Below are 22,250 nucleotides of genomic sequence, written 5' to 3' on the forward strand. Positions count from 1 at the left end.
GTCCACTTCGATGTGTCTCACAGGTTTAGAAAAAATTTTGATCAAACAAAGCGCCAGTCTCTCAGCAACTTCTCAGACAAAGGAATTCAGACGAGGGGCTGGATGACTCCTCCCACAAGGAGTGCTCACAGGTGAATGACGTCACCGACAGGCGTGGAAAAACTCACGCATGCGCACGAGGGTTCAAGCATGTCTGACGTAAAAACATATGAATGAAATCCATATAGTTTTTGAAAAAAATAAAAAGGACCTATACTTTATTGACAGACCTCGTATTTCTATTTATATTCAGAGATCAAGGAGCCACCATGTAGAGTTTATTTAGTTCCAGAGTTTAAGGATCCAGTGACCAATTTCGTATTTATTTACTTTAAGACTCAATAAAATGTTGTCGACATAGAAAACCTTTAAAGCCTACTTTTAGCACACAGAATATTCACAAGTGGTATCGATAAGGGAATCGATAAGGAATCTGATCTATAAGCAGAATCGATAATGGTATCGATATTGATAAAATCTTATCAATACCCATCCCTAACCACGCACCATGCTCCCGCAGAATCTCGCGCATACTGAAATGTATGTTGTCGATGCATGAAGCATGCGTTTGGCCGTTTCCGTCACCGATCTTCGGCAATGTTTGTTAGCATCTTTAAATGCGCGGGAAGCTGCAAAAAACTTAGACGAACAAGACGCAAATCTAACAGAACGCTTTGAAATTCGAATTGAAATATGTTTAAACTACATCCACCCAAACCTGGACAACAAGCAGGAAAGAGTTTTGCTAAAGGAATTGGCCAGAAGAGGAAGCTTAGTGATGATGAGTTAAGGGAGAGAGACAGGCAATATGAAAGAAACAAGAGGAAGAGAGGTTTTGTCCCCACCTGGCCACAGAAATGGCCGTGGCTTGGTCATGACCAAGAGAAGAATGAGGTTTTCTGCCAAATCTGCAGGGCCTAGCCATTATATGCTGACAAGTAAGTAAAGTATATGCTTGGTCTTGGAAGACCCTGGCTGTTTTGATGCTAGTTTAAAAGTCTAACCAGCTTGCCTTTGTGGAAACCCCACGGGAGACAAGCATTTTTTTTTTTCAATTTTTAGATCTATAACTCCAATCCAGACAAGGCATACTTTTTAGTTTTGATATGGACCTACATCTGTATTTTACATTTCTGACTGTGAGTTAGTCAACTCTGAGGGTTGCTTAAAAAAAATGCCCTCTAAATTTTATGAGTCACTTTTTTTTTTAGACTTGAGAATGGCCTCTGATCAATTCTATTTTTTTAACTTCATGGTCCGTAAACTATTTTATGTTTTTTCTGGATTGGTTTACATTATATAGGCAGTTTTATTTGCAGGATTTCAAGGTGGAATATCATGAACTCTCGCGCACAAAATCATGGGCCAGTGCTCCCACACTGTTGGCCACTAACTTCTAAATTCTACTGGCCCTATGGGCCAGTGGGGCAAATTGGTTTGTGTCAAGCCCTGTTTAACGCAGTGCCACCTGAGGGATTGAAGGTCACGAGCATTCAATGTTGGTTTTTAGCCTTGTCGCTTACGTGTAGAAAGTTCTCCAGATTCTTTGAATCTTCTGATTATGTTATGGATTATGGATGATGGAATCACTTAATTCCTTGCAATTAAACATTGAGAAACATTGTTCTTAAACTGTTGGACTATTTTTTCATGCAGTTGTTCACAAAGTGGTGATCCTCGCCCCATCTTTGCTTGTGAATGGCTGAGCCTTTTGGGGATGCTCCTTTTATACCCAATCATGACACTCACCTATTTCCAATTAGGTGTTTTTCAAGGATTCATCAGCTTCCCAGTCTTTTGTTGCCCCGTCCCAACTTTTTTGAAATGTGTTGCAGGCATCCATTTCAAAATGAGCAAATATTTGCACAAAAGCAACAAAGTTTATCAGTTTGAACATTAAATATCTTGTCTTTGTGGTGTATTCAATTGAATATTGGTTGAAGAGGATTTGCAAATCATTGTATTCTGTTTTTATTTACATTTTATACAACGTCCCAACTTCATTGGAATTGGGGTTGTACCTTAATGGGCTGAGCGCACTTCTTCAGATTTTCACAAGCAGCTGTCAAGTCAGGAAAAATCATTTATCACCAGGGAGATGAACGCTTCTTGCCGTCTCAGATTTGTTTTTCCTGTGCTTAGCAGGAAAGCTGTACGCTGAGTTGTGGGTGCACAACACGCTGTTTCAGTTCGCATACAACTCAGGACAGCATCTTCTAAATGTAAATGCAGGTATGAGGAATTCTTCATGATACCTCAAGATTAGTTTTTTCTGTACATGGTGTGAAAGCTGGACACATCTTGTCAACTGTGCAACAGAGCATCTCCCTGTGGGACATTTGGCCAGAGTGCACCCTACTTATTTAAGCACGCACAACGCTCATGGACTGCATCAGAAGCTCAAAGAGCTTTACAATTAAGCCTCACATTCACTCACACACAGATGTCAGGCTGCTGCCACGCAAGGCGCTCACTGAACACCAGGAGCAACTAGTGGATTAAGGGCCCTTAATGATTTTCTGGTCTGGCTGGGATTTGAACTGAGGATCCTCTGGTCTGAAGCCCAACGCGTAACCACTAGGCCATCACCTCCCCTTTAACACAGCATATTATAGTTTTTGAACTGCTGTTGATTTTCTGAAAATCCTGTAGAGACCACCCTGCAATTTATGGTTTTAGAATATCCCAGAATCCTTTGCGCGCTCGGGAGGGAGGCTTGATAATGGCTCATCTTAATGCTAACTTTAACACTGAAAATGCCATAGACATGCTAAAGTGTTAGCATCGGTCCCGTTTTTAAGTTATAAAATATATCTATTAACTGTTTCAGAAGACCATAACAGGGGGGTTTAACATAAAAAGGTAAATATTACTCACAGACATATGCTCTTTAGGGTTTTAGTGGGGAAAAAATAAGATGAAGTGAAATAAAACAAAGAACCAATGAAGCAGCAGATCAAAGATTGAAGCACTGCTTCATTCAAGTTTCAAAGCAAAGCTGCGCAGCAGAAACGGTTGATTATACAGACCCACTGCAGGGCCTGTAATCAAGATAGAGAAATGGTTATTTTCCTGACAAACACCCCCAAAAACAACGGCCACTCTGAAGGACCGATAAGGGAATCGTTAAGCAAAAAGGCTATTGATGTCGAGGGATCGAATCATTTCTTAAGGATACCCGAAAGGAACCGGTTCCCGACACACAAACCTAACAGCAACACGCTTTTTTTTTTTTTTAAATAAAACTCACATTAAAGACTCACGATTATCTTAGTTAAACACCTAAATACATATTTTGGTTGAACTCACCTCCATAATGACAATGTTGAAAACAAGTTGCAAACTGCAAACTCTTGTTTACACTGACAACAAAATCTTGGCCTCCCCAGCAAGAAAATGATTACACACAAGATTTGACACCATAAAGGTGTCTATAGAGTGGCATGAATGAATGAATGACTCTACAGAGACTATTAATGTGCATGGAATCCATGATAAATCAAATTGAGTGGAGCTGTCTTCTCAGGCTGACACAGGGTGGAAGTACACCAGTAGGTTTGAAAAATAACACCTAGCTGACCACGTTCTTCAGACGTTGTTGTACCACTAATGTGCCTATAATTACAAACTAGGTTGCAAGTGTTAATTTTGTTGCTATTTCGAGAGTACGTTGGAGTTTTAACTTCTGGTGTGGCTGCACCATTAACTCTCATTCCTTCTGTTTGAAACTAATGTTGAAATATATATATATATATATATATATATATATATACTCAACAAAAATATAAACGCAACACTTTTGATTTTGCTCCCATTTTGTATTAGATGAACTCAAAGATCTAAAACTTTTTCCACATACACAACATCACCATTTCCCTCAAATATTGTTCACAAACCAGTCTAAATCTGTGATAGTGAGCACTTCTCCTTTGCTGAGATAATCCATCCCACCTCACAGGTGTGCCATATCAAGATGCTGATTAGACACCATGATTAGTGCACAGGTGTGCCTTAGACTGTCCACAATAAAAGGCCACTCTGAAAGGTGCAGTTTTGTTTTATTGGTGGGGATAGCAGTCAGTATCTGGGGTGACCACCATTTGCCTCATGCGGTGCAACACATCTCCTTCCCATAGAGTTGATCAGGTTGTCAGTTGTGGCCTGTGGAATGTTGGTCCACTCCTCTTCAATGGCTGTGCGAAGTTGCTGGATATTGGCAGGAACTGGTACACGCTGTCGTATACGCCGGTCCAGAGCATCCCAAACATGCTCAATGGGTGACATGTCTGGTGAGTATGTCGGCCATGCAAGAACTGGGACATTTTCAGCTTCCAAGAATTGTGTACAGATCCTTGCAACATGGGGCCGTGCATTATCCTGCTGCAACATGAGGTGATGTTCTTGGATGTATGGCACAACAATGGGCCTCAGGATCTCGTCATGGTATCTCTGTGCATTCAAAATGCCATCAATAAAATGCACCTGTGTTCTTCATCCATAACAGACGCCTGCCCATACCATAACCCCACCGCCACCATGGGCCACTCGATCCACAACATTGACATCAGAAAACCGCTCACCCACACAACGCCACACACGCTGTCTGCCATCTGCCCTGAACAGTATGAACCGGGATTCATCCGTGAAGAGAACACCTCTCCAACGTGCCAAACACCAGCGAATGTGAGCATTTGCCCACTCAAGTCGGTTACGACGACGAACTGGAGTCAGGTCGAGACCCCGATGAGGACGACGAGCATGCAGATGAGCTTCCCTGAGACGGTTTCTGACAGTTTGTGCAGAAATTCTTTGGTTATGCAAACCGATTGTTTCAGCAGCTGTGTGATAAAACTGCACCTTTCAGAGTGGCCTTTTATTGTGGGCAGTCTAAGGCACACCTGTGCACTAATCATGGTCATTAATCAGCATCTTGGTATGGCACACCTGTGAGGTGGGATGGATTATCTCAGCAAAGGAGAAGTGCTCACTATCACAGATTTAGACTGGTTTGTGAACAATATTTGAGGGAAATGGTGATATTGTGTATGTGGAAAAAGTTTTAGATCTTTGAGTTCATCTCATACAAAATGGGAGCAAAACCAAAAGTGTTGCGTTTATATTTTTGTTGAGTGTATATATACTCGTATATATAAAACCACACAAACATAGTTATTGTTTTAAGTTCTCGCAGTCCCCACATGAATAGGAGAAAAAATGTTGAGACACAAGAATAAAAAGACAACCTAACCTTTGTTGAACCACCTTTCCCAGGATAACCTGGTAGTTTAACCTAATTACCTGAATGTAGGTTACTGAGTTCCAAACCTCAAACTCCATAGTTGTGCGTGTCTTCAGGTTATCTCCACTAATCCTCATTTTGGCCCTGAGAATGCTCTAGCAGACAACCATGGCAGGTCGGAGGTCAGCACCAGACAATGAGGTCACTATGGTAACCGCCATTGCTAAGGACCGCCGTGGCTGAGCTCAATGAGAGGGGGAAGTGTTCAGAGTTAACAGAAGTATTTCCTGGGGCAAACAACTCTCACTTTACACCAAACTGGCTCCATTTGAAAATAGTAAGAGTGTTTGTTATGTGACAGCCTGAACAACAAGTTGTAAGAAAATCTACACATGCATATAGGTATTTAACTTTCCCCAACATTACACACAGAGGGCCCTATCTTGATGATCTATAGCATGTAGCGCAATTGCATTTTGGGTATATCCTATTCCACTTTGCTATTTAGAGGGTGCACAATTTGATTGGAAAGTGAGGTGATAAAGGATTGTAGCACACCAGTACCTGGTGCATTGCCGTTTAGCTAGAAACTCAGAAGAGAGAGTTTTTCTGGCAAGGAAACAATTCTGTGCTTAAAGTGTTAAAGCGTGCGAGCAGAACTAGCAGGTAAAAGAGACATGGACAACAAAAATCTCCTGTAAGAGTATCACAAAGCTCCTGAAAGCCATATCAAGTGTAGTGTTTGCTCGGAGACTTGGATTAACCCTTAGTACATCCAATGCGACGTTTGGAAATTCATTTTCAGTTTTATGGAATGTCTTGAGTAACCACAGTCCATGTGGCACGTGACACACAGCTGGTTCGGCTGGCCTTTGAGACAGACCCACACATATATTCCTGAATGAACAGAAGGATAAAGTGTGGAATCAGGGGATTCAAGCTAACTATTATTTTTGTAATTAATTCATCGATCAATTTGTTTCCACTAATTGATTAATGTAGTTTTTTATTAGTCTATTGATTATTTTCTGATTCGTCGATTATCCATTGACTAATTACCAGTAAATCATAACAATACATACCAATAATGTTCAATTTTGTATTCAAATATTTTACCAAAAAAAGCATTCATTTTACAATAATAATAATAATTTCAAAATATAAAGGATATAAAATACCAAAAGAAAATCTTTCGAACAGCTTTCCCTCTTCCTGAGAAATACAAAGAGAAAATAAAATCCTAGCATGTTTCATAGGGCTGCAACAAATATTTTGTTATAAATTTTATTATGTTATAAATTAATATATTGATTATTTTCTGGATTAACCCATGAGCTGTTTGATCCATAAAATGTCAGAAAATGGTGAAAATTAACAAAGAAACCAGAAAATACTCAAAATTAAAAAGCTGAAAACAGGGAAATCAGACTTAAAAAAAAAAAACACTACACTCAAAAAGATTAATTAATTACCAAAACAGTTGATGATTAATTTCATAACTGATTAATTGTTGCAGCTTTATTCCACACTGAAAAAAATAAGCAGCACTTTGAAAGGTAAGCTAAAAACTGTTCATCTCAGAATGAAACTGAAAACACTCATGCTATGGCAGTGTGGATCTAAAAATATTCACCCTCTAGTGAAGTCAAATGACTTTTTGGTACTGACTCACAAATCAGCAAGGTCACGCCTTCGTTTTTATCTTTTTTTTACAAAAGCAAATGATGGCTGAGAGTTGAGATGTGTTTAGTTACAGCATTGGACTGAGACGTAAAAGTTAATACCGTTACCTCTAGGTTTGGGTATGGAGAACCGGTTCTTTTCGGGTCTCGTTAAGAAATGATTCGATCCACCAACATCAATAGCCTTTTTGCTTAATGATTCCCATATCGGTCCTTCAGAGCGGCCGTTGTTTTTGAGGGTGTTTGTTGGGAAAATGATCATTTTTCTACGTTGACTGCAGACCGTGCAGCGGCTCTGTAATCAACCCTTTCTGCAGTGCGACTCCACTTTGAAGCTTGAACCAATGAAGCAGTGCTTCGATCCGCTGGCTCATTGGTTCTTCGATTCACTGCTCTTCAGAGATGGCTCGTCCACTTCTTGACCCCTCTCAAAGCCATTAAAATATGTTAATCATGAGACACTTTTGTGTGGATTAAAATCACCAACTGGGACTCATCTTGTTGCAGTCAAGAAATGAGAATCGTCCTCCGTTCCATTGGCACAGCTCCAAACTCTGCATGCACACTTGCACGGGGGGCAAAATTCGATAGGAATGACATCTCGTCGGGACACCGGTCAGAATTAATAACTTCAAAGCAAATTGCTGCTTTAAATAAAATGACACTTCTTTCCAAATGTTTTAATACAAACAATAAACTACAATCGACTAAAACGTTTTTTCCTCCCAAAATGAGACATCCTGCATTCTTTATGAATTACATCCTGACATGCAGCTCAACCAGCTGCAAGAGCTCAGCTCAGATGTATGGAAAGGCATTCATGACAAAAATGTCTAAGGAAATGCTTTTGACAAAACTACAGATTTTGTTTATTTCTATTTATGTCCAGAGATCAAAGATCCACCATGTAGAGTTATTATGTCCAGAGAACAAGGATCCAGTGACCAATTTCATATTTATTTACTTTAAGACTAAATAAATGTTGTTGACATAGAAAACCTGTAAAGCCTACTTTTAGTATACAGAAATTCACAAGAGGCATCGATAAGAGAATCGATAAGGAATCAGATCGATAAGCGGAATCGATAATGGTATCGATATCAATAAAATCTTATCAATACCCATCCCTAGTTATCTCTAAATGGGAACAACCCCATTATGAGGGAACCAAAACATGTTACCTACAAAACCATTTGCCTGTACGCCCTCTAAGAAAGACAAGGCTGAGGCCTTGTCTTCTCTGCCCAACACAAGACAAGCCATGAGGGGTCCATCAAGCCTGAGTGAAACCAGATATCACTGCTCCACATGCTCACTGTCTTTTTCATTCCACACACAAGCCAGCTCAGAAATTTCATTTTTGCAGACGCTCGGCTCCTAGCAGCTCAATCTGAAGAGGAAAAGAATAAAGGAACAGAGTCCTCATGCCACTACTTGAAATCCACTTTTTGGCCTCTGCCCCTTTACACAATCACGTGGGGATGAAAACATTCACTGGGTGTGTGAGCTTGATCAGCAAGATTGTCCAGCAACCATGCTGACATTTATCTTTTTCCCACTCTAAAAGTACACAAACAGTACAATAACGCCCATAATCACTCACAGTGTGGCCTCGCCGGTTTTTAAAAAAACACACTGCAGGAGGTAATGTTGTTCTACCTGTTCTGCATGGAGAGTGAAGGATGGACTTTGCAGTTCAGCATAACGCTGGTTGCGCTGACGGTGCTGTCATTTAACAACCGGCGCACGTGGTGTGACTGCAGTCACACAGAAACCACAAACACACATACTGAAACACTGATATTGACATACTGACAATGATATTGGGAAGTAAAAAGTGGCTGCACAGAGTTAGAATGATATTAATTGACAACTCTGTCATCTTACCTGCAGTTTGTGTTTCCGCATGCGTGCACCAGCCTGCATGCATGTTTGTGCATGCAGACACACGCACATGAAACTAAAGTCCACGTCAGAAGTTACAACCATAAATACTGCAAGTGATTTTTACGGTGCACACACACTGACCCACGTTTCACTCCACCGTGTTTGTAAATCTGCCTGGAATAATCTCTTCCTCCTCATCCCCTACTAAGGAATGGTGCACAAAGTCCTCGCAATAATACTGCAGGTGTTACATAATCATCGCTAATCTGAGACTGCTACTACTGAGTGCCCTACTAACACATGCACACACGCACCCATGCAGCCACACTCACATGGACTCACACTCAGAACTGTGCACATGCTGCCCTGCCCCCAACCACATGGACACCACTCAAGCATGTACATGGCTGTGCAGACGCTTTAACAGCCAGCTGCCCCGAGCAACTCTTACTCCTTCTATTCTAACTCTAAGGAGTAAGACATTTATTACCCTGGTTCATTAGCGCTTCCTTCATGAAAATGATACGTTACGCACCACAATGACAAATTATTTGCGCAATTTACATTTTAGTTGTGTTATGACACACAAACATATATAAGTTTAAACCTGAATGTTTACCTATGTCCTTTTCCGAAAGTGCTCAACAGCCTAGGTCACCATACCTCAAAGTATATGTGTGCCAAGTTTGACTCAATTCTGCAGCACAACAGTGTCTCTCCCTTAACTACAGCTACTACTACTACTACGAAAGTGCTCAATAGCCTAGGTCACTCCCCATACCTCAAAGTATATGTGTGCCAGGTTTGACTCAATTGTGCAGCACAACAGTGTCTCTCCCTTAATTACAGCTACTACTACTACTATGACTACTACTACTATGAAGTGCTCAATAGCCTAGGTCACTCCCCATACCTCAAAGTATATGTGTGCCAGGTTTGACTCAATTGTGCAGCACAACAGTGTCTCTCCCTTAATTACAGCTACTACTACTACTACTACTATGACTACTACTACTATGAAAGTGCTCAATAGCCTATGTCACTCCCTTATATCAACATATATGTGTACCAAGTTTGGCTCAATTCTGCAGCACAAGAGTGTCTCTCTCTTAACTACTGCTACTACTACTACTACTTCTACGAAAGTGCTCAATAGCCTATGTCACTCCCAGTATCTCAAAGTATATGTGTACCAAGTTTGGCTCAGTTCCTCCTTTTGTGTGAACATGCTTTACCAGGGTGTCTGGACTTAAATTTTGAAGAAAAAATTCCATGCACATGCATCCCGAGATTTGTCTGGGGGAATTCTGGCAATAAATACAATAAATTTTGCTTATACCCAACTATATTGTTCGCACCATATAGTTGGTGGCATGGAGGTTAGTAAAACTGAACTACGGTGCTGGTGCTGTTAGATCTTAGTGCTGCGTTTGATACCGTGGATCATCATATTCTACTCGATAGGCTGGAGAATAATTTGGGATTACTGGGAGTGCCCTTGCATGGTTGATGTCATACCTGACCAGTCGTTCTCACTGTGTTTTATAGTAGAGAAGCTTGAATCTTCGACTGGACTGGGTTGATTGACGTGAGGACGTTTCGCTTCAAATCACAGAAGCTTCCTCAGCTAAATTCTTGCTCTGGTAGTCTGACTTCTGTCTTGACTCTTGTAGAGAAGAAATCTTCTTCCAGAGCTAGAATTTTAGCTGAGGAAGCTTCTGTGATTTGAAGCGAAACGTCCTCACGTCAAGCAACCCAGTCAGTCGAAGATTCAAGCTTCTCTATTATGGAACCACCTGGACAACTGAGAGCCTACACAGACTCACTGTGTTTTGTACAATAACACTACCTCTAACCTTAGTGACATGAAATTTGGGGTTCCACAGGTGTCCGTCTTAGGCCCCCTGCTTTCCCCCCTTTATATAGCACCCCTTGGGCACATATTGCAGAAGTTTGAGGTTACTTTTCACTGCTATGCTGATGATACTCAGTTATACATGCCGATAACTTCTGGTAATCTCAACCACATAAAATCCTTAGAAGATTGCCTTGCATCAGTGAAAAGCTGGATGTCTAGCAGCTTCCAACTTTAAACTCTGATAGACTGAAATGATGGTTCTTGGTTCAGAAAGACATCAGCATCAATTGGGGCATTGTCACTAGCTTGTTGTCTGTCCTCCTGTCCATTTGTAATTATCTGTCTTTGTAATGAACACATTGTCCCTTGTACAAGCTAAAAAATGTTCATAATTTTGATGTTACTAATGCATCTTACGATGGACCACCAGTCTAAAGGAGATTGGTCAAACTGACCCTAGATCAACAGACCAGTAACTACCTAAACACAGTATCACCTGAACAAACTATGGGATGTTCATTACAGTAATGCCAGCAATGCATGTGGAGTTCAGAAGATACCAGTTGAAGATTGTTGGCCTTGACCTACTTCTTCTGGAAAATGGGTCACTGTTCATTCACGTTGTGCTGCGCGTCAGCTGAGGAATTACAAGTCCTTCACCACGTTATGCTTACTTCTGCGCTGCTGCATATCTGCGCGGCCTCTGGCCAACACAAACCAGAATTATGAGTAATGAAACAACACAGCAGCTTTTTGATGCACTGAGGCATATCTCTGCCAATTCTCTATATTGTGTCATCTTTGCTACATGTCAAAAGAAACCATTTGATTAAATTCATTGCTGTAGTTGAGTGACAAGCTTGAATCACAACAACACAATGGACTAGATGGAGGAGCTCCATCTTTATAACTAACACGGAGAAAGACCAGTGAATTGCAGTGAATAGAAGGTTGTGTAATTGCTTTATTTTGTGATATATATTCATGGGAGAAATAACAAGCTATGTTATGTTATAAATGGTAAACGGACTGCATTTATATAGCGCTTTTCCATCTGCATCAGACGCTCAAGGCGCTTTAGATATCAATGCCTCACATTCACCCCGATGTCAGGCTGTTGCCATGCAAGGTGCCCACTACATACCGGGAGCAACTAGGGGATTAAGGACCTTGCCCAAGGGCCCTAGTGATTTTTCCGGTCAGGGTGGGATTTGAACCGAGGATCCTCTGGTCTCAAGCCCAACGCTTTAACCAATAGTCCAGCTCCTCCCCACCTTATGTTATCCATCCATCCATCCATCCATTTTCTTCCACTTTATCCGAGTCGGGTCGCGGGGGCAGCACCTCATGCAAAGCCGCCCAGACCTCCCGATCCACACACACCTCCCCCAGCTCCTCCGGGGGAACCCCAAGGCGTTCCCAAGCCAGCCGAGAGATGTAGTCCCTCCAGCGTGTCCTGGGTCTTCCCCGGGGCCTCCTCCCAATGGGACGTGCCCGGAACACCTCTCCAGCGAGGCGTCCAGGGGGCATCCGGAAAAGATGCCTGAGCCACCTCAACTGACTCCTTTCGATGTGGAGGAGCAGCGGCTCGCCTCCGAGCTCCTCCCGAGTGACCGAGTTCCTCACCCTATCTCTAATGTTATATGTTGTTATGTTTATGTTATGCTATATGTTATGTTATGTTATATGTGTGGTTTTATGTTGTGTTATATGTTATGTTATATATGTCATGTTTTATGTTATGTTGTGTTTTATGTTATGTTATATGTTATGTTATGCCACTCCGCTACTAAGTGGCTGCATCCTTAGAAGATCAAGCCTTCCCAGTCAGCGGAGACCAGAACAAACCATTCTGAAATGAAATGTTCAAGCCCACACAGCATTTTGTGATTGCGTCATTAGCCTTTCCTGCCCCTACCCCCTGTCACCTGTTAACCTTGACAGGTGAACGTGGCAAGTTAGCATTGTAGGCATAACCCACAGTTTAGAAATAATTTTTCAATACTTATTTATAATTGTACACGTGGAGCCCGAAATTGTCCTTTTGTTTTTTTTTTATTTGCCAACTATTTTTGTCTCAGAAAAAATGTAATAAATAAATAAAATTGTGCAGTAACTCTTGGGATTGTTTGTGCTGCAAAATATACAGCTGTTGTATTATTTGTTTTCGGAGGAAAGAATGCTGCACTCTGAGGAGCCATGGAAATGAGACAGCCTAGTCACGCCATCGTGGTGTATGCAGTCAACAAATGTATCGAAAGAGACACAGCCTCAGTGTCAAAACTGTTTTCAATCAAAGCTTCTTCTACCACATTTTCCGATAGTGACCCACAGACTGTACATATACACGATACCGACATGCACCACTGCCCTAAGAAGTAATGCAGAGGTGTACAGGTGAACAGCCACACAATTACGGCTGCAGCTATCAAATATTTTCTAATCGGGTATTCTATTGATTATTTCATTGATTGATTGAGTAATTGGATGAAAAGTATGTTTGCGTTTTTAAAACAACAATATCAATAGTGCCAGGGCTCTCCCTAATGGCCCCTTCACACAGAACACAAAAGATGCAGAAACTGGAAGACAATCTGCGAACCCAAAAACAAAATGGGGAACCACGAAACATTCCACCTGCTGTCAGGAGGAACGCATGCACTGACTCGTGTTCGCATGCATGAACACAGTGCGAGCACATGGAAAGTCGTGCACACAGCAGCCGAGGAAAAAAATTTAAAAACACCAAAATTAATAATACTTCATTCCTATTAAAAAGAGTGGATTCCCATGTGAGGACAGCATGCCGATGTCCGCGCTTCACGCTGCAGTTATGCGACTTCATATCCTACAAGCCAGTACAGGTGTTCCCGAGCTGTGACTTGTGAGCACAGATATTTGAACAGCTGCAAGTCGCAGGGGGACACAACCACCTCGGTCAGCAGACCTCGGCAGGTCACAGAAAAAAAAAGGCTCACTCTCTGTTGCTTTGTTCTATGATTTTAATTTCATGTATGTATTATTATGTGTTTGTCCTGCATCTGTCTGATGTCTGTGTTGTAATGTAACACCTTGCGTGCACAGCCACGTCCAGCTGTCAGTTAGTCAGCGGTCAGCTGACAGGTGCTGTATGTCCAGAGCAAAGAAGTGATCACACAAGAATGAGTTCACGCCTTCACCTGTATGTCTTTAATTTAATTTCCACTCTGTCTGTCATGTAAGCTACAGTTTACGTAGTGGAAGTGACATCAGCCAGCCAGACGGCGTCACACCGTGCCGCGCGCTCAAACGCTGGCCGGTCCTCATGAGCGCATGAGCACTCGCATACATATGTGCACTGCATGTTCTCCAGCTGAGGTGCAGGACGCAGGGGTCAGCTGGTCCAGCACCAGACTCCAGCACCTTCAGCCATAGCTGACAATGTTGGATTCATGGTGTGTGTGTGTGTGTGTGTGTTGGTGGTGGTGGTGGGGATGACACACTCCCTAACACGCTGCTAAATAACTGGATTAACAAGTTAGGCTTTCAATAAGTAGACTTTGGTTCGATTCTCAGTCATGCTACCTATCTGTGTCCTTGTACAACACACTTCATCTCCATTGTTTTAGTCCACCCAGCTGTAAATGAGGCGTTGACAGGGGAAGTAAACTGTGTTCGATTAGTGTCCCATCTAGTTGGGTGTCGTAGATGCTCATCTGCTTTGTACTATGAAATCTGGGGATAAGCACCCACATCAATAGACCACAAGGCCTACACAGGACTTACTGTATCTTATATACTTACTGTGGAGATATATATATATATATATATATATATATATATATATATATATATATATATATATATATATATATATATATATATATATGTCCATGGGAAGCCTCAAACAAAACACCTTATGTTTGTACAGCAAGTGCACAAACTACTTTAACCAATGTGCTGCACAACCTTTGGACAATTCTCCAAGTCTACATTCCTCTACTTACTACTGAGAAAAAATATCTGCATCATCAAGTGCAAACTGTTACAAAGTCAAGCATGAGCCAGCTGTGTGACATTTTCAAGGAGGCCTGCTGACCTGTTTTGCACGAGACATCATCCTTTCATTATCCATAAGCGCTTTATCCTGGTGAGGTTTGCGGAAGGGCTGGAACCTAACATTAGACATGGCCATCACAGGCATACACACATCCATCATATCCAGCTCATAACACAGCATGCTGTCTTGCTTGCACAACTATGGATTACACACACACACACACACACACACACACACATACACAAAGAAACAGTCACTCCAACCTCGTGCTGAGCCACTGCAGGTCATGTGACAGCAACTTCCCCTTTAATACAGAAACATCCTTACACATACTATTCACTCACAGTCATGTGTCTATATTTCTACACACAAAAACACAAATACGCAAGTGTTGCCAGCTTTACCACTCATATACTCGTACAGTATTTAACATAGATTTTCAAAGAGGAAAGGTTGCCTTTTGTAGGGATTTTGCAAATCCATGAAAATTTAATAAAGGGGTATTTTTTCTAGAACTGTTTGTGAGAAAAAGGGTGTTTATAATTTAGAGCCAATATTCTGGGATAGGTTCCTGCTACATGGTCTGGGTGCTGTGCAATTGGGCGATCGAAATTAAAAGCACAAAAGTAAATAATAGTTGTTTTGAAGCATCTTTTAGGCCCTTGTTGAAAGTTTGTTAACCTCTTTGTTTTGCAAAAAAAGGGAGATGTTTTCTAGGATAAAAAAAAATCTCCTTAATTTGCTGACAAAGGGGGTATATTTTAGGTAAATGTCCCTGGAAAAAAGGGTACTTTTCATTTCCCAGAACAAGCATTTGTTACCACGCCATGCCACTGACATGACCGGGAACACCACCAACCATGTAGGTAAGGTAGGTGTATGACGATGGTTAAAACCAAAAAAGTAAAATCGAAAAGTGAAACTGAAACCGCTGCTTCAGCTGTCTGGCTCATTGAACATTTGATAGTCAGTACTGCTGATGAGGCACGTGGGAATCCTCAGAGATCAAAAGCACTGATGCCAGACAGAAACGCCCACTTTTATCTTTGGATTCATAAACATCCAGTACCCCAGTCAAATCACTCGCGATTCCTCGAGTGAGTTACGTAATTTGTTTTTTTATGACCATAAACACTTGAGTAATTGTTGTTTAAATGATTTCAAACTTACTTGTGCAGCAGAGAGGGCGTGAAGCATTGAAGACCCTTGCTTCCCCAGGGTGACGCATTTCCTCAGCTTACAGATGTGATAGCTGGTACTCCGACCGAGGCAACAGCTACACTGTCCCCAGATGACCTTCTTCTGACATGGCTCACACGTCCCACACTGGTTCCGCTTCTTCCTCTCTTTCTTGCGTTGCTTCGGAGAGTTCCCAGATGACAAATCGGCACCATCCGGACCCCATGAGCCCAACAGAATGGAGGAGCAAGACTCTTCATACCCTTCTTCTGACTCAGTATTAACAGACAGTGTGCTGTCCGAGCTGCAGGACCATGACAAGGTACTGTCCAGAAATCGACTCGAGAGCTTTGGCGCTGAGTCCTGTTCCATTACTGCTAAATCAACGCTGTCATCAACCAGGTTGGGCGCACTCTCAGCTGTAAGGGCAGTTGTGTTTAACCGAGGGACTCGTGACATAGATGGTGAAGAAGTCTCTTCTTGCTTGTGGTGCTCCAATGGCTCTTGATTGGGCTGACTATCTTTGGTCTGCATTTCTGCTGGTGTGAAAACTCGTCTAGCTGTCTGACATGGAACCTCTAAAACGTGCAGTTGGTGTGGTCGCGCCTGGCTCGAGTCCCTTGATTTCAGGAACTCGTTACAGATGATTACCGGCGTAGTTCGTGTCACCAGTTTGGTCAGGCCTGTTTCAGGAGCAGCTAAGGAGCAAGGGAACTGAAGATTAGCACCATGAATAGTAGGTCTCGTGTCTTTTGTAGCCTCTACTTCAACTGACTGTGAGGGAGTGGGGGCTTTGGTGGGATTTGAGGTAGTTGTGTTTGATAACACTTGCACCATTGTAGGTGGTTCTGACTGAGTCGTCAGTCCATCACTAGAGCGTGGAGGTTGAGAGGGTGGAGCACCGGTTTGAGAGTCAGCAGGACTGATGCAAAGATCTTCCCCCTTTTCTTCTCCCACTCGTTCTTCTCCGTCATGATGATGCATCCTTTCAACAATCACCCCCACAGTCTCATCAACACCCTCAACTGCCTCTGAATTCTTTGTACTCTCTTTCCACTCACTATCTGCACTCACATCCTTATCTGTTATTTTCACTTTTGAGTCCAGCACGTTACCTTCCTCTTGACTGACCACATGTGCATCATCTTGCTTCCCATTACTAGCAAGCTGATCAAGCTTATTTCTGTCATTTCCCCCATCTTGTTTCTCCTGCGAGCCAGGAGCGACTTGAGAAGTGCTATCTTTAATTCTGTCCCTGCAGAGTGTTTGCTGTTCATCAACACGGTCACCCACGAGGCCTCCGACTGTGTGCTTCAGCTCCCCGTCACAGATAACCTTCTCCACTTGCTTGGTACTCATACAATCATGACTCACATGCACACAGTCTTCCAGTGTGTTGTTGCATGAGCTGCCCTCATTTGCATCACTAATGTCTTGAACCTGATCTTTCACATAAGGAGGGACGTCAACATCAGTTTTAAGAGTAACCGGAGGGATTCCCTCCCTGTTGCAGGTGTCTACTTTCTCATTTTCCTCATTATGCATCAAGTCAGCGGTGTTGGAAGGCTGTTTTTTTCTGTTTCCTGGGCGTGCTGTTGTTTTCACACCTGCATTTGCTCTGCTGCTTCGCCCTCCTCCGCATAACTTCTGAGGCTGCCAGGGAACAGCAGCCGCCCGCGTGCCACGTAGGGACCTCCTTCGCCCTAGGGGGTGTTCTAACTCTACACATTGGTCAGGCACATTGCGTTGCCGTCTAAGCCTTGCAGATCTGGTTGCATTTAGGGCATGGGTAACTCTGCCAGGAGCTCTCCCGGCGCCCTGACCAGCAGGTACACTAACTCCTCTCCCTCGAGGGCTTTGGCCGGACTGTGTCCGGGATCTGGTAGCTGACCTTTTTGGTTCAGACAGTGTCTTCTGGAGCCTTTCGCTGGTCCGAGTTTTAGCTTTATTGGAGTTACAGGTTTTCCTCTTGGTGCTGATAACTTTGCGTCCATTCTGTCTCGTAGCAGGTGCCTGTCTCCTGGTGCGTTTGGTCGAAGCAGGCATGGCTGAGGGTGTGCAAAGGAGGATTTCTGGCTGCCAGCATGGGAGCTAGGTGAATGTTTATCTGTCACTTAGCACACAACTTCTTCAAAAATTCCTCCACTTTTATGCCTTTTTATTTCTTGAGTTTACAAATGTATGATGCTGGACTTTTTGTGAAATAGCAATACATGACCTATAGAGAGTACAGAAAAACGAAAACACACCATGACATCAGCACTTTTCAGCTCAAACATACAAAAAGCATGACATACAATTTCATAACCTACAATACATCTATAAAGCGAAATGTTTAAAGTGTATTTTGTTCATTTTGGCAGATGGGAATGGCATTTTTGCCCCGCCTGAAATCCTCGGACGACCAAGGGGCCACACAGCTGGCCTCAATAAAGACTAAACAGAGTACAATAAGGCATGTTTGGAATATAGTGTCACAAAATGGAGAAGCACGTAAGAATTGAGCGGAGTTTTTGTGAGTGTGTGTGCAGTTTTAAAAGGCGGACAGACTGCTTGAGGAGTGGGCTCCTCCGGCCGGAGGTCGGATCCTGTTTTCGTCGTAGCCTGGCGGAAGAGGGGATTATTACCGCGTAAAAAACCCCTACAACGCCGCACTTTATTATTATTATATCGCGCTCGGCCACTGTCATTTATAACGGCGGTTACACATAAAGAATAAAAAAAAAAATAAAAGGTCACTTTTGCCTCGTGTGTTTTGTTGTCGGATCGGTTTTATGGACACGTCTCTGAAATGCTTTACATACCAGAAAAGAGACAGATGCACTGTCTAATAATACTCCAGCGACGCAGCCAGACCTCGTCGGCAAATATAGACCGCTGGCAAGTTCGATCCGTTTTCACGACGGTGATATGTGGACATCACGGGAGCAGCACCGTGCACAGGCCCGCCGCAATCGCCGTGCACCGTGTTGTCTTTTACGGAGCACGACGTGCCGTTTTAAAATGTAAATCCCTCTTCTGTCAATCCATTGAGGGCAGCCCCGCTCACTCTGCCTCCACCAGGCGCAACCTACAGCCTCTGCTGGCCCAAACCAAAAACTCGTCGTCGGAGCTGGACGGAGGAGCGGAAAATCCGGTATGGATTCCAGCTGGCGCTCCGTCTGATCGGCCCGTTACTGCATCCAGTATACTTAAAAAAAACAAACAAAAACAAAAACAAAGTAGAGTAAATATCATCATGACAATCTCCATCATCATCATCATCATCAATCACAATCATCATCATAATCACAATCATCATCACATTATCGTCATCATCACCATGACCATCTCAGTGTCATCATCATCATCATCATCATCATCATCATCATCATCATCATCATTATCATCATCATCACAAATCAAATCAATCAATTTTATTTATATAGCGGCAAATCACAACAAACAGTTGCCCCAAGGCGCTTTATATTGTAAGGCAACAGCCATACAATAATTACAGAAAACCCCAACGGTCAAAACGACCCCCTATGAGCAAGCACTTGGCGACAATGGAAAGGAAAAACTCCCTTTTAACAGGAAGAAACCTCCAGCAGAACCAGGCTCAGGGAGGGGCAGTCTTCTGCTGGGACTGGTTGGGGCTGAGGGGAGAGAATCAGGAAAAAGACATGCTGTGGAAAAGAGCAGAGATCAATCACTAATAATTAAATGCAGAGTGGTGCATACAGAGCAAAAAGAGGAAGAAACACTCAGTGCATCATGGGAACCCCCCAGCAGTCTAAGTCTATAGCAGCATAACTAAGGGATGGTTCAGGGTCACTTGATCCAGCCCTAACTATAAGCTTTAGCAAAAAGGAAAGTTTTAAGCCTAATCTTAAAAGTAGAGAGGGTGTCTGTCTCCCTGATCCGAATTGGGAGCTGGTTCCAGAGGAGAGGAGCCTGAAAGCTGAAGGCTCTGCCTCTCATTATACTCTTACAAACCTTAGGAACTACAAGTAAGCCTGCAGTCTGACAGCGAAGCACTCTATTGGGGTGATATGGGTACTATGAGGTCCTAAGATAAGATGGGACCTGATTATTCAAAACCTTATAAGTAAGAAGAAGAATTTTAAATTCTATTGTAGAATTAACAGGAAGCCAATGAAGAGAGGCCAATATGGGTGAGATATGCTCTCTCCTTCTAGTCCCCGTCAGCACTCTAGCTGCAGCATTTTGAATTAACTGAAGGCTTTTCAGGGAACTTTTAGGACAACCTGATAATAATGAATTACAATAGTCCAGCCTAGAGGAAATAAATGCATGAATTAGCTTTTCAGCATCACTCTGAGACAAGACCTTTCTAATTTAGAGATATTGCGCAAATGCAAAAAAGCAGTCCTACACATTTGCTTAATATGCACATTGAAGACATAGCCTGATCAAAATGACTCCAAGATTTCTCACAGTATTACTAGAGGTCAGGGCAATGCCATCCAGAGTAAGGATCTGGTTAGACACCATGTTTCTAAGATTGTGGGGCCAAGTACAATAACTTCAGTTTTATCTGACATTTAAAAGCAAGAAATTAGAGGTCATCCATGTCTTTATGTCTGTAAGACATTCCTGCAGTTTAGCTAATTGGTGTGTGTTCTCTGGCTTCATGGATAGATAAAGCTGGGTATCATCTGCGTAACAATGAAAATTTAAGCAATGCTTTCTAATAATACTGCCTAAGAGAAGCATGTATAAAGTGAATAAAATTGGTCCTAGCACAGAACCTTGTGGAACTCCATAATTAACCTTAGTCTGTGAAGAAGGCTCCCCATTTACATGAACAAACTGTAATCTATTAGATAAATATGATTCAAACCATCGCAGCACAGTGCCTTTAATACCTATGGCATGCTCTAATCTCTGTAATAAAATTTTATGGTCAACAGTATCAAAAGCATCACTGAGGTCTAACAGGACAAGCACAGAGATGAGTCCACTGTCTGAGGCCATAAGATGATCATTTGTAACCTTCACTAATGCTGTTTCTGTACTATGATGAATTCTAAAACCTGACTGAAACTCTTCAAATAGACCATTCCTCTGCAGATGATCAGTTAGCTGTTTTACAACTACCCTTTCAAGAATTCTTTCAAGAACAATCAACATCACATTATCGTCATCATCACAAGCAACATCATCATCATCACCATCACCACGACCATCATCACTGTCATCATCACCACCATCTCCATCATCATCATCATCATCATCACAAGCATCATCAACATCATCATGACCATCTCACTGTCATCATCACCATCTCCATCATCATCATAATCATCATTATCATCACAAGGATCATCAACATCATTATCACCATGACCATCATCACTGTCATCATCACCATCATCATCATCATCATCATCATCATCAATCACATTATTGTCATCATCACAAGCAACATCATCATCACCATGACCATCATCACTGTCATCATCACCACCATCTCCATCATCACCATCATCATCATCATCATCATCATAATCATCATTATCATCATCACAAGCATCATCACTGTCATCATCACGACCATCTCCATCATCATCATCATAATCATCATTATCATCATCATCACAAGCAATATCATCATCAACATCACCATCACTGGTGTGAGCTCGCAGACTCTTCAGAAAGTCTATGTTAGTCTCACTGAAAGTGTTCTTGTGTTCATTATAACTGTATGGTTTGGGTATCTCACAGATGTAAACAAGAACAAACAACAAAATTGTTAAAAATGCAGCGAAGGTGATTGGTCAGGAGCAAAAGTCACTGGATGTTCTTTACCTGGCAGCTTTGTAGAGAATTATGAAATCTATCATCAGTGACAAGGACCATCCTTTGTTTGAGGAGTTTGAACTGATGCCCTCGGGGCACTGTTACAGAATGCCTTTTGCAACAAAGTAGGTGTATAGGGGGTCATTTGTGCCTAATGCAGTCAGTCTACTGAACAGGTGCTAGTGAAGTTATGCAGAAGTTATGCAGCACATGAAATTGGATGAATTTTTATGAAACCATTATTTATTGTAATTTTATCTATTGTATATTAACTGTCACGTTTTGTGATTGTCTAAACTTTTTTGTGGTGAACCAAAGACAAGTGTCCACTGAGGTGGACAATAAAGTTTAATCTAATCTAATCTAATCTATGGCCATCATCACTGTCATTATCACCACCATCTCATCATCATCATCATCATCATCATTATCATCATTACAAGCATCATCATCAACAACAACATCATTTTCACCATGATCACCACAGCCACCATCATCATCATCATCATCATCACTATGGTC

The 22,250-nt window shown here is 42.2% G+C and overlaps 1 protein-coding gene and 1 long non-coding RNA gene across 2 annotated transcripts in view; one reads left to right on the plus strand and one right to left on the minus strand.

Moving 5' to 3' along the window:
- Positions 1-18,980, minus strand: part of tet1 (tet methylcytosine dioxygenase 1) — an 86,687-nt gene extending 67,707 nt beyond the window's left edge. The window contains 2 exon segments of the mRNA XM_034185346.1: positions 15,915-18,141; positions 18,728-18,980. Coding sequence (XP_034041237.1) covers positions 15,915-17,969 — 2,055 coding nt within the window. The 5' untranslated portion in view covers positions 17,970-18,141; positions 18,728-18,980.
- LOC117523739 lies at positions 1,300-9,958 on the plus strand. Its single transcript, XR_004564595.1, has 3 exons — positions 1,300-1,490; positions 3,159-3,164; positions 9,947-9,958. It is a non-coding gene; the product is annotated as an uncharacterized LOC117523739 (long non-coding RNA).
- Positions 18,981-22,250: the final 3,270 nt, after the last annotated feature.

This window comes from Thalassophryne amazonica, chromosome 13, assembly GCF_902500255.1.
Source record: "Thalassophryne amazonica chromosome 13, fThaAma1.1, whole genome shotgun sequence".
NCBI lineage: Eukaryota > Metazoa > Chordata > Actinopteri > Batrachoidiformes > Batrachoididae > Thalassophryne > Thalassophryne amazonica.